Source organism: Pelodiscus sinensis, chromosome 2, assembly GCF_049634645.1.
Source record: "Pelodiscus sinensis isolate JC-2024 chromosome 2, ASM4963464v1, whole genome shotgun sequence".
NCBI classification, from domain to species: Eukaryota; Metazoa; Chordata; order Testudines; family Trionychidae; genus Pelodiscus; species Pelodiscus sinensis.
Genome location: NC_134712.1, coordinates 199,467,130 through 199,480,257, shown reverse-complemented (window position 1 = coordinate 199,480,257; position 13,128 = coordinate 199,467,130). Strand labels below are relative to the sequence as shown.

At 40.2% G+C, this 13,128-nt stretch overlaps 1 protein-coding gene across 1 annotated transcript in view; it reads right to left on the bottom strand.

The window, feature by feature from the left end:
- Positions 1 to 337: 337 nt before the first annotated feature.
- The window catches only part of LOC102464049 (ferroportin-like), a 29,881-nt gene continuing 17,090 nt past the window's right edge, over positions 338 to 13,128 (bottom strand). The window contains exons 8-9 of the mRNA XM_075919834.1: positions 11,608 to 12,429; positions 338 to 1,324 (exon numbers count right to left, since the gene is read on the bottom strand). Coding sequence (XP_075775949.1) covers positions 1,029 to 1,324; positions 11,608 to 12,429 — 1,118 coding nt within the window. The 3' untranslated portion in view covers positions 338 to 1,028. The remainder of the gene's footprint in view (positions 1,325 to 11,607; positions 12,430 to 13,128) is intronic.

Sequence of the window (13,128 nt, the reverse complement as noted above, 5' to 3'; positions counted from 1 at the left end):
ACATAGAGATTATATGACTTGCCAGTTGCTTACTGGCAGAGACAGAAGTACAACCAATATCATCCAAGTCTCATATGCTGCACCTACTAAGATGCATTGCACGTCTTTCTTAGGAAGTCAAAAATCGATGCCATGAACAAGTCTTTATAGCAAACCATATATATAGCTTCTATTTTTTGCTCATATTACCCAATAGTAATTTGACCAACATACATAGCCACATATTTAAAATTTGAAAACATCACTTTATTTTAAAAAAAAACTGCATTCAAGAAAGCTTTAGTGAATAAATGAATGCTCATACAGCCACTAACTTGTTTGAACAGTTTGCTGAGCTACGTTTTATTTTTTTCCATTAAAATAAAATGAAAATAGGAAAGAAAGAAGTGCCACAAAAAAATTCTAAATCACCTTGTATAATAACTACAGGGAAAATTTCAAATATGTATTTGTAATACAGAGGTCAGTATTTGGCCAGTCCAAAATAAAAAATATAGTATTTCTTAGTGATACTTTGAATACAATATGCGGGATGTAAACACGATTGGTTTCTACAAACTATCTAGGAAGATACATTCCTGTTGCTTTATCTGGTGTGACGGAAAAGATGTGGTTAAAAAATAACTACAGTATCATTTGCTTAAGAAGGGCGGTTATGATGTGCAAATTGTGAATTCTGTTTTAATGTTCTCTACATAGGGCCAACAAAGGAGAAAACAATTGCCATGTCATTTTCCTCTAGAACCCTGAGAATAAGCTTTGTCCTTGTAAAGAGTTGATAGGTAAAAACTAACCAGATACAGAAATTAGACTGTCCTTTTAAAAAACACAACTTGAAGTATTTTGGGAAAAAAATCTTGCATTTAGTATTATTCTTTAATTCTCATGAAATAACAGTGTGTTTGGGGGTGAGAATAGAAACAGAGGAACATTTTCGCTAGTGTGTTGAGTTTAGTTAATGTTTTTATGCAAGAAACCTATAATCCATGAATGAAAGATCATTTTAAAATAAAAAGAGTCTGAGACTTTCAGACAGAGAGATTCTGTGGCTTCCTCTCTGAGTTTTTTTGTATCATGGTTTCTTTAATTTTATATTTTTTAGCATAAATAAAATACATGACATGCCCAGTTATCACAAACAGTAAGGAAATTATCACCAGCAGTCCAAATTGTTGTGGTTGAGGAGCTAGAATAACCATAATGAAATGTACAAGGTCCATCAAGTAGTTCATAGAGCTCTGAACACCATTGACTATCCCACGTTCTGATTCTGGAATGTTCTCCTGAAGAAGCTGGGTCACAGTCAAGTCAAATGACCAAAGACCTGAAAGAGAATAGTATTTTATTAGAACAAACAAGTGCTGTAAATTGTGCATGAATTTATTTGTCCTTCTTTGGAATGTATACTGTTCCCCTAAAAAAATTGAAAGCCTCAGCCATGTAAAACATTTAAAACTACATTGACTATTGCAGTGTTTCTCAATCTTTTTTTTATAACGTACCCCTTAAAAAAATAAATAAGTACCCCCAGTACCTACAGTTTTCAGACACACTTTTTGTCCTACCATTGCAACACATTTATTTAAACAACTTAATAGTAGCCAGGTGGGCAACAACATTTTTGAGTGTAAAAAGTACAAAAATAATAAAGTGCTGTAAAACTTAAAACAAAAATTCAGTTTTCTCCAAATTTCAGTTGTGTTGACATACTCCCCCCACCCCTCCAGACTTCTCAAGTATCCTTAAGGGTACTCCTACCACTAGTTGAGAAACACTGGACTATTGCACTAGCAAACAGATTGTAAGTAGCTGTCCACAATTGACAGAGAAAGCTTAATAGGTTCCTAGCCCCCATATTTAAATTCAGTGATTTCAAATTAGGAGAGCTACATCAGGCTACCCATATAAGAAAGTCCATCTGAGCCACAATATGTATTTGTAACTAAGTCCACCAGTATTCCTATGAAAAACTGGTGACTCCTGTTAAATACCCCTACTTTAGTAATGAAAGAATTGTGGAAAAACTATGAGTGCAATGACCTTACAATACCCATTGTAATATCACTGGAATATCTATATAGTTTTATTCTCTTATATCCCATCTGAAGGGTTCACTCACCCAATGTAAGCTTTTATTTAAAAAACTATAAAAATTCACAGAATTTCGCTAACAAATGGACACATTTCCACCACCTTATACCAGAAACATACTGACCGCTACACTTACCTTCATACTTCTAGCTTCCATTCCAGACACACTTCTCAATCTATTGTTTACAGCCAAGACCTAAGATACAACTGGATTTGCTCCAGTCCAACAGACAGAGGCAAAAACCTATAGGATCTATGCAGAGCATTCTTAAAACTGAAATACTCACCCGGGGAAGTGAAAAAACAGATTGACAGAGCCAAAAGAGTACCCAGACATGAACTACTTCAAGACAGGCCCAGGAGAGAAAACAACAGAATTTCACTTGTCATCACCTATGCCCACAACTTAAACCCCTCCAACGCATCATCAACAATCTACAACCTATCCTGGAAAATGACCCCTCACTCCCACAGGCTTTGGGTGGGGGGAGGGGCAATCCCCCCCTACAGACAACCCCTTAACCTCACACAAATTCTTTCCAATAACCGAGCAACACCCTACATCAATCATCCAGGAATCCACTCCTGCAATCAGCCCTGGTGCCAACTCTGTCCACACATATACAGAAGCGATTTCATCACTGGACCAAACCACATCAGTCACTACATAAGGGGGCTCATGCAACTGCACATCCACTAATGTGATCTATGCCAGCAATGCCCCACTGCCATGTATATTGGCCAAATTGTACAGTCTCTACAGGAAAGAATTAATGGACACAACTCAGATATCCGGAAAGGCAACGTATAGAAATCTGTTGGAGAACACTTCAACCTGCCCGGGCACTCATTAATGGATCTCAAAGTCACAGTGATGTTTCAGGCCAATTCCACAAGACAAATACACAGGGAAGGGTTGGAACTTAATTTCATTTACAAGTTTGATTCTTATCAGAGAGAAATGAATAAAGATATTGGCTGGCTCGCACACTACCTTCCACATCCTAATGACTTATCCAACCAAACAAACAATGGGGGCTTATAGAGGTGGAAATTGTTCTTCTCAGCCTCTTGTAACTTGAAAAATTCAATTCACGATTTTTTCTCTTTTTTTCTTTTCCCCCCTGCCTTCCCTTATTTATTCTTGGATCAAGACTTCTAATACTCCAGTCATCTGAAGAAGTGGGTTGTACCCATGGAAGCTCATGATACCATCTACATGTTTTGTTAGTCTATAAGTGCTACTAGACTATTTATTGTTTTTTTAGTTTTTCCAGTTATAGACTAACTTGGCTACCCCTCTGACACCTTACAATGTATCTACAAAACTGATTTCTCCTCTCTTCTTAGGAAAGGCTTAAGTGGAGGGTGCTTCTATGAGGTCTCGCGTTACAAAAGCTTACAAAATGGTAGATTTCAATGATATGCATTTCATAATGTATTATTTTAATTCTTTTTTTTTCCCCTAAAAAATTGTAATTGGTGTAGTAAGATGAGGGCCTGAAACAAAAGTTCGTGTAGCATAGGCTTGGTATGAGGCCTAGTTAACAATGGTCAAGACTTTGCTAATATAAAGCAAGGGTAAGCTATGAACAATTGGCAGGTCCCTGCTCATGGAACTTGGCATGAATAGGGCTGACAGTGTAAAAAACTAGTTGGTAATAGACCCAGGTGTAGAACAGTAACTAGGTACTAGGTATGGGTTCTAAAACAGTAATTGGTACTGGGCATTGGTTAAAACCACATGTCAGAAGGTTGGTAACAACACGTCATTAAAAAGGACCTTGATACCCACACACTCCCCACAGATAACATACTGGCTCAGGTATACTGACTCAGGTTCAAGAAGGGATCTAAAATGACAGCATGATGGATAGACACATTTTTATCAAATTACGAGGTGCAGGGTGATGGGTGGTATCTAGGGTGGCAAACGTCAGAGGGTGGCAAACTGACACATCAGGAATGAAGTATAACTTGTTTGTACCTGTATATATAAAGTTGTGTTGGAGGAGCTGTCTTTGTCCAGCCTAGGGGGCAGGAGGACCTCTCTGACTCAGATGGTCCATTGTCAGGAGGTACAGATGCACAGAGGTTCTACTGACAACTATTACTGTATTTCACTTGACCATAAATCTGGCTGGACACCCTCAATCCTTATCTGATTGGAATAATCATTGGTCCTTGGGAGCTGTCTTGGAGTCTACTGTGTTGATTAGTTGCACAAAATCAACACCACACAGGAGGAACACACACACACAGATGAACAGTTATCATCATTGTCGGAGCAGGAAACCGGTCAGGACACCACAGTGGTGACTTACGACTACCACAACTTGGGTATTAGTTATTAGTACAGATCAGCAAGGTTCTATGATAGCAGTCTCTTGATAATAGACATCATTTTGAATGATAAACTAAATGGGCAAACTGCAAGTTAAAATATAGAAGGACCATCTCAGCTCTGTTTTTGTTTAGATCAAATTTTTAACGTCTTTCATGTAACTTTATTACTTATGTTCATATTTAGTATAATTCGCAGACAAAAACTATGTTAAAATGAAATTAATGTTGAGAGTATATATCAATACCACCCAGGAACCTATCCCTGCAATAAACTCCATTGCCAACTCTGTCCACATATCTATACAAGCTACATCAATTACAGGACCTAACCACATAAGCTACCACATCAGAGGCTCATATAACTGCACATCCTCTAATGTGATATGTGTTATCAAGTGTCAGCAATGCCCCTCTGCTATATATATATTGGCCAAACTGGACAGTCTCTACAAAAAAGGATTAATAGACACAAATCAGATATTCGAAATGGTAACACCCAGAATCCTGTCAGGGAACATTTTAACTTGCCCAGGCACTCACTAATGGATTTAAAAGTGGCATTCTCTTGCAGAATAATTTCAGGAACCAACTAGAGAGAGAAACTGGCCTTCATATGCAAATTTGACACATTTACCCAGAGACTGAACAAAGACATTTATTGGGCAGGCTGTTATATTCAGTACCCTAATGACATCAAAAGCTAAGTATGAGATACTTACAGCCCACTCTATTAGCCTCAGTTAGCATGGACACTTTAATTGACAAGTTTTTTCTTCTCCCTCTCTCCCCTCGTTTTCTGTTTTATATTTGTCCCTCTGTGCCTCTTGCTCCATATCTGTCATCTGAAGAAGTGGGGTTGTGCCAATGAAAGCTCATGATACTATCAATATTTTTTGTTAGTCTCTAAGGTGATCCAGGACCACACATTTTTTAAAACTTTTTTAAAGTTACAGACTAACACGGCTATCCCTCTGGTACATTAAAGCGATGATGTAATTATCTCAAAACCAAGTACTGTAAATTTAGGAAATGTACAGATAAGATTAAACTTAGAAGAAATCTAAACTTACCAGAAGTACACAAATGTACAATTAGGGCATCCAATGTGACTTAAGTTTGTCCTGTCAAACTCTTCAAACTTTCCATATACTTAAAACTCACTGAGCTCTTATGCACAGAGTGCATTTTTCTTTTGTCATATTTCCCTGAAATTCATCATTACAAAGTATAGTTGTCATGAAGAACTGCCCTCTTTCAAAAAGGCCACCTACTCCTAATGTTCTCAATGAGACTGAAGGCACAGCTGCCCAAAGGGAAGATGATGGCTTCCCAGGCTGTAAGGAGGCAGATACTTTCAATCCCATGCAGGACAAGATAGTTGTACACCATTCCCAAAATGGCCACCGTCTGAGGGCAGTTGTAGCTTCCATTTTATTGAGAACGATAGATGTCAACCATTTTTAAAGAGAGTAGTGCTTCATGAAAGTCTCTGAACTAAAATAAACTATTGTAATCATCAGCTCATGAATGAGATATTTTCATTTATATACAACAATAGGAAAAATTACCACTAAATCATTTTCACTGATAAAAAGGGATTGGACACTAAGTTTCTTAAAGCTCCCCTTTTCAATTCATTTAATTCCTAAATTAATTACCCAATTTATTTGTAACTTTACAGAAAATTATGTACTCAAAGAGCAAGTTTTTTTGGGGAGGGGGGAGGACATGCATATTTAACATATAGACCTTATGTTCAAAACTCAGTATAACCGTAACTACAAGGTCCCTCACCAAAGGCTCTTACGTAAATTAGGTTGTCATGGAATAAGAGGGAAGATCCTTTCATGGACTGAGAACTGGTTAAAAGACAGGAAACAAAGGGTAGGAATAAATGGTAAATTTTCAGAATGGAGAGGGGTAACTAGTGGTGTTCCCCAAGTGTCAGCCGTAGGACCAATCCTATTCAACTTATTCGTAAATGATCTAGAGAAAGGGATAAACAGTGAGGTGGCAAAGTTTGCAGAGGATACTAAACTGCTCAAGGTAGTTAAGACCAAAGCAGATTGTGAAGAACTTCAAAAAGATCTCACCAATCTAAGTGACTGGGCAACAAAATGGTAAACAAAATTTAATGTGGATAAATGTGAAGTAATGCACATTGGAAAAAATAATCCCAATTATACATATAATATAATGGGGGCTAATTTAGCTACAACTAATCAGGAAAAAGATCTTGGAGTCATCGTGGATAGTTCTCTGAAGACGTCCATGCAGTGTGCAGTGGCAGTCAAAAAAGCAAACAGGATGTAAGGAATCATTAAAAAGGGAAAGAGAATAAGAGAGAATATCTTATTGCCCTTATATAAATCCATGGTACGCCCACATCTTGAATACTGCATACAGATGTGGTCTCCTCATCTCAAAAAAGATATACTGGCATTAGAAAAGGTTCAGAGAAGGGCAACTAAAATGATTAGGGGTTTGGAACGGGTCCCATATGAGGAGAGATTAAAGAGACTGGGACTTTTCAGCTTGGAAAAGAGGAGACTAATGGGGGGGATATGATAGAGGTATATAAAATCATGAGTGGTGTAGAGAAGGTGAATGAGGAAAAGCTATTTACTTGTTCCCATAATATAAGAACTAGGGGCCACCAAATGAAACTAATGGGCAGCAGGTTTAAAACAAATACAAGGAAGTTCTTCACACAGCGCATAGTCAATCTGTGGAACTCCTTGCCAGAGGAGGCTGTGAAGGCTAGGACTGTAACAGGGTTTAAAAGAGAACTAGATAAATTCATGGAGGTTAAGTCCATCATTGGCTATTAGTCAGTATAGGTAAGGAATGGCGTCCCTAGTCTCTGTTTGTCAGAGGGTAGAGATGGATGGCAGGAGAGAGATGGCTTGATTATTACTCCCTCTGGGACACCTGGCATTGGCCACTGTCGGCAGACAGGATACTGGGCTGGATGGACCTTTGGTCTGACCCAGTACGGCTGTTCTTATGTTCTATGTTCTTAATCCCTCCATATTCCATTTAGACTTTTATAAAATGAAAACAAGTCAAAAGGACTTGTTACATGAAATAAGAATAATATGTAAAGAAAGTACAAATTTTATATTTTAAAATGCACTGAACTTAAAAACAACGCGAATAGACTCATTTGATGATTCCACTGCACAAATGGTATTTTGTTCAGAAATACAAGGTAGGCTTTTGTTTTTCTTCTCTGTCCTTTTAATTGCTGAGTGTAAAGTTAGTGCATCAGTTTTACTGAGCGCTAATATAATAGGTTAGGGCCAAGAATAGGCTGACAGCATGTGTGTAGGAACTACAGGCTTTACCACACAGCTATACCTGAATGCTAATCTTGAGTGGCTCTGCTATTCTACCATGGGCTGCTCTTGAACAAACTGCCTGTTTAAATCAGTTATAGTTTTGTGGATGAAAACAAATATGGTACTAAAATGAGACTCCCTTTCTTCACTTTGAATTGATAAAGATTGGAACCTAGACCTCCAGTGGTGGCAGGATAGCATACTGAACGGTTGAGTCACCTACTTCCTCTCTCTGCCTGGTAATTTGGTTTACTAAAATAGGATTTATAGGAGAAGTATAGTCTTTGTGATGCAACGTCTCCCCCATCTTTTTCTATTTCTGCAGCATACTTAGGATTCCATGAAAATGTTAAATTTAAGTGGTCTAACAATGCTATCACAGTAACATGGAATGTCATTGTCATGTAGATCAGTGTTGTTCCTCTAAGCAACCTAGCTAACAATTACATGTGGAAATCCTGGGAATGCAACATAGCTGTCTTACTAAAATATAGAAATGTTGATGACAGTCAAACTGATTAGAAATCTTTGGTAGATGCCTATAAATAAAGACTCAAATGCATAAATAACAAGGACTATCTGCATAAAATAGTCAAAGAAGATGCTGAACTGTAATGTGCACAAGAGAAACTAAAATTACATGTTTATTGACAAGCAGTTCACGTAATCCTGGATAATATAGTGACGGAATATATAAAGGCATCTCAATATGAATGCAGCATTGATACACAAAATTTAGATGTGATCAAATATACCCCTGTATTCACTCTGTACACACTATTGTAATAACCTTTGTACAAAAATATGCCTTGTGAGATATAATTTGAAAACTAATGACTCACTAGTCAATAATGAAATATGTGTGGTAGCATTATATGTAAAGTTATAAACAAACTGAAATTAGTCTGAAGTGTGTTTACCAGACAAGTCTGGATAAACCAGTTTCTCAAAGACACAGAACAAGCTGAAGCCTTCAGCCAAATGTCATCAAAATTAATGGGCCACCATCTGGAAAGTGGCTGTTCTCTGGCAAAAAAGGGTATTAATAGATCCATTTACATTTTAGCAGATAACTGCACATAACCTTTTTCATCGCAACACTCCATGACTCCATTCTCACAAGAAAAGGGGGGACTGGACTGTAAAGTGAGGAACAAACACACACAAAATTCTCTCTCACTTTCTTTCACTTAAAAACAACAAAAGAAACAGCCTTAAACTTTGGGAGCAAATTCTGGCCTGTGTAGAGGTGGTACAACCTCTCACTAGTCTGGACTGCTCTCTGGACTGTCATCATAGTATACAGGCAGTCCCCGGGTTACGTACAAGATAGGGACTATAGGTTTGTTCTTAAGTTGAATTAGTATGCAAGTCGGAACTGGCTTCAGATTCAGCTGCTGCCACTGAAACTGACCAGGGGCTGACTACAGGAAGCCGGAGGCAGAGTTGCTCTGCCGCCAGCTTCCTGGAATCAGCCTGATCAGTTTCAACAGCTGCTGAATCTGGAGCCTGGGACAGAACAGCTGGGGCGCTGCCCGGTAGGTTCCCACAGGACCAACCCGGCAGCACCCCAGCTGCTCTACCCGAGGCGTCCCGCAACAAAAGCCTGGTCTGCTGGGGGGGGGGGGGGCGGCGCACTAGCTGCGCCTCCTCCCCCCCCAGCAGACCAGGGAGACCCGAGCAAAGCCGCACAGGCGGAGGGACCCCGCCGCCTGTGTGGCTTTGCTTCTTTGCCCCCAAGCAAAGCTGCACGGGCGGCGGGATGCCGCTCGTGCGGCTTTGCTCCTGTCTCCCTAGTCTACTGGGGGGGTCCAGCAAAGCCTCTGGACCCCCCCAGCAGACCAGGGGGACAGGAGCAAAGCCGCCCAGGCGGCGGGGGTCCCGCTGCCTGGGCGGCTTTGCTCGTTCGCCTGGGATCAAAGCCGCCCAGGCAGCGGGACCCCCGCCGCCTGGGCGGCTTTGCTCCTGTCCCCCTGGTCTGCTGGGGGGGTCCAGCAAAGCCGCTGGATCCCCCCAGCAGACCAGGGACACCCGAGCAAAGCCGCCCAGGCAGCGGAACCCCCGCCGCCTGGGCGGCTTTGCTCCTGTCCCCCTAGTCTGCTGGGGGGGTCCAGCGGCTTTTCTGGACCCCCCCAGCAGACCAGGGAGACCGGGAGAAGCTTTTCTCGCCCCGGAGGACACGGGCGGCGATCCGCCGCCCGTGAGCTCTGGGGCGAGAAAAGCCCCGTTCGTAAGTGCGGATCCGACATAAGTCGGATCCGCGTAAGTCGGGGACTGCCTGTAATCATGTTTATAAGGCAGCTCCATGTACAGCTGCTATGTTCAACAAAAATTCCTATACCACAAAATCACCTACTTTGTATTCATATTTAAAAATAAGATTCTGAATAGTGAAGCAGAAATACAATTACAAGGCACTGAAAATTGGTGCCAGCTATGCCAACATGCTAAGGATCCTTAATTCGCCACTTGCTTTCCACCAGCCCTAGAGAAAATTAAGTATGCGTGTACTTGTACAGTCACTAACAGAAAAACAGGATAATCTTTTTGAAAATATTATCAAAAGGTGACTTCATTCCAAATGGCATCTCTTTAGAAGCCTCAACACTTTTCTCGCTCATTATAAATCTTTGCTTGTGAAATGGTGCTACCTATGAAGAGATTCATATTAAAATTACTGAATTTTCTTACCTTAAGTATTAATAACTAATTCTTCTATTCACATATTTAAGCATACAGCAATCTGGCACAACTGCTGTTATACTTTCTGCGCTTTCATGTACAGGGTTTTTTTTTTTTTTTTTTGGACTGGCTGGAAGCCAGCGGAATATCCATTTGCTGAAATGATTCTCTCTGTTCTGAAGGTTAGATTAGAGAGATTTTGTTCCTGGTTATTTTGGTTCCCAAGCCTGTACTATACATTTGTCCCACATCTTAATTTAATTATGAAGGTTGCGGCATAAGTAAATTAGTATCAACAATTTATATATATAATGAAAAAGCTAATGCATTGCTAGCATGTAACCAGTGGTTAGGGTGCTATTCTGCTGGCTGGAGATGATGATTTGATTGCAGCCTAGTCTCTGTGCTTTAGTTCTCCATATGTAAGGATCAGTAGTACTTGAGCTGGTGCCCTGCAGGCTCAGGATAACCAACATACTGCCATGTGAGACTAGCTGTGATCTACAATTTGCAGAGGCTGCACAACCACACAGGAAATCCCACCTCAAGTGATGCAACTGGCAGTTGTCTTAATGATCCCACATTGGCTCCTGTGCCTTATATAAACCCTAAGGCACACCAGAAAGTGTCCAGACAACAATATGGAGGCCTAGCTGGCTGCCATGATTGCCCTGCTTCTGAACTCCAGGTATTGACTTTGGCTCTTACTTAGATTCTGAATCCCAATCAACCCCCCAGAAACCCAGTGCTGATTTTGATATCTGGTATTGACCCTCTATCCAAATCCTGACTCTGTCTCCAGCTCTGACCCTCAGCTTGCCTGCTGACTCAGACTCTGGCTTTGACCATCAGCTCGACTCTTGATTGTGATACAGGCTGCAAGCCTGGCTTCAGATTTTGACTCTTAAGCTTCTTCCACTAGTCCTGCCTACCTTTGCCCAGAGCCCCAACACCATCTGTGGCATAGGAATAATAGCACTGCTCTCTCGAACAGGGGTTTGGTGAGAATAAATACACTGAGAGACATTCAACGCTATGATCATGAGGGCTTTATGAAAGAGCGATCATCACATCTGCTTTTTGTTCATATAATATTTTACCCAATGAAATGACTCTACATGTGGCGGCAAACTGCATATGTACTTACCAATTCTGGCTAGTATCACTCCTGAGAACAAGAGAATGATTGAAATATAGGATTCTGGGTGATCACCCCCATGCACGCTGTCCAACAGCACTGTATTATTAGTCCAATGAATTGAAGAACGATCTGGCAGTATGGGTTGGTTGATGTTTCTTTGGAATGGGTAAATATGCAGCTGGTTCTTTTGCAGTGTCTCGTGGTTTAAGGAAGAGTTCTTACTTGTGAGAAGAGAGAAAATACCCAAGTCAAAAGGACTGCCGGGGGCAAAGACTGAAAACACACACAGCATTAAACAGCTTACATGGAGGAGGCTGGATACGATTCCTGTGACAGCCAAGCCATATCGCTTTCTTAGCTTAGTAAACAAAATTGTGCCCATTAGTCCTGAGAAGGCAGAAAGAGCCATGAGTATGCTGAGAAGAGAGCCACTGATCCCCTGCGTGTAGGCATACCCTGTAGTGATACAGTCAAAGCCAAGCACTGTGGTGTACAAGAAGGCTAAACCCAAGCCTGCTAAAAACACAGACTGCCTGTAATATGCTTTCCAGCCATCTCTGCATGTACACAGCATCCTGTGCATTTTTCTGAAGCAAAGAGGCACTTTTGTGATTGACTTGCGTTGCATTTCAGGACTGGATTTCTGCTCCATCGTTGCCTCTGGAATCCCACGTTTGTTGATGAATTCACCAACAGCTGAGCAAATGGGAAGATCCCCTGTAAAATACCAGTCAGAAGGTTTTAATGGTTCTGGTGGCAACTGCTCCACTGTGCAGTAATCTGCAATAAAAATTCCTGCTTTCTTAGGAAGAGTGGACCCCAACTGATCTATTCAAAGCAGCTGGTAGGAAGCAAAGATTAAAGGCATTTGAAAACATCAAACAACAAAGGGAGTTGAAAGTTGACCTGTTATTACTTGGTTCTGAATTGCTTCATTTGACCTTTTTGGGTGCAAGGCACAGCCTTACTTCTTCTCCAAAGAGTGGCATGATAAATTGAAACATAAGTCTCTCTACTATGTCAGTAGCTATATTATGAAATAAAGCCATTGATGCTGTCTGTATATTGGTTAAACCAAAATATTTTAAAGAGAAACAAAATATCTCATTCTAATTTTGCTATTTGCTACACACACTATCACACACACAAGCACAACCAAAATAAAGTAAAAATGAAGTAAGGCAAATCAAGCTTTAATCCGAACTAATGACCTTAAAGGAAAATTTATTAAGCAAAGGTTTCTAACTCTGTTTCTACTCTTTTTGTTCAGACATTTAAAAAGGCACCAGATCCAGTATGGGATTTATTGTACACACAAAAAGAAATGTCTGGAAACCCATTTCATGAATATATATATTGCAGGCTTAGAGAAAGAAAGAATGGTGTTTTAATCCAACTAGAAAATGAAGATTTAAATGTAAATTAGATACATCTCAGATGTGTATATGTGGTCCCCTCATCTAAAAAAAAAGATATCTTGGCACTGGAAAAAATTCAGAAAAGATTATTAGGGGTATGGAATGGCTG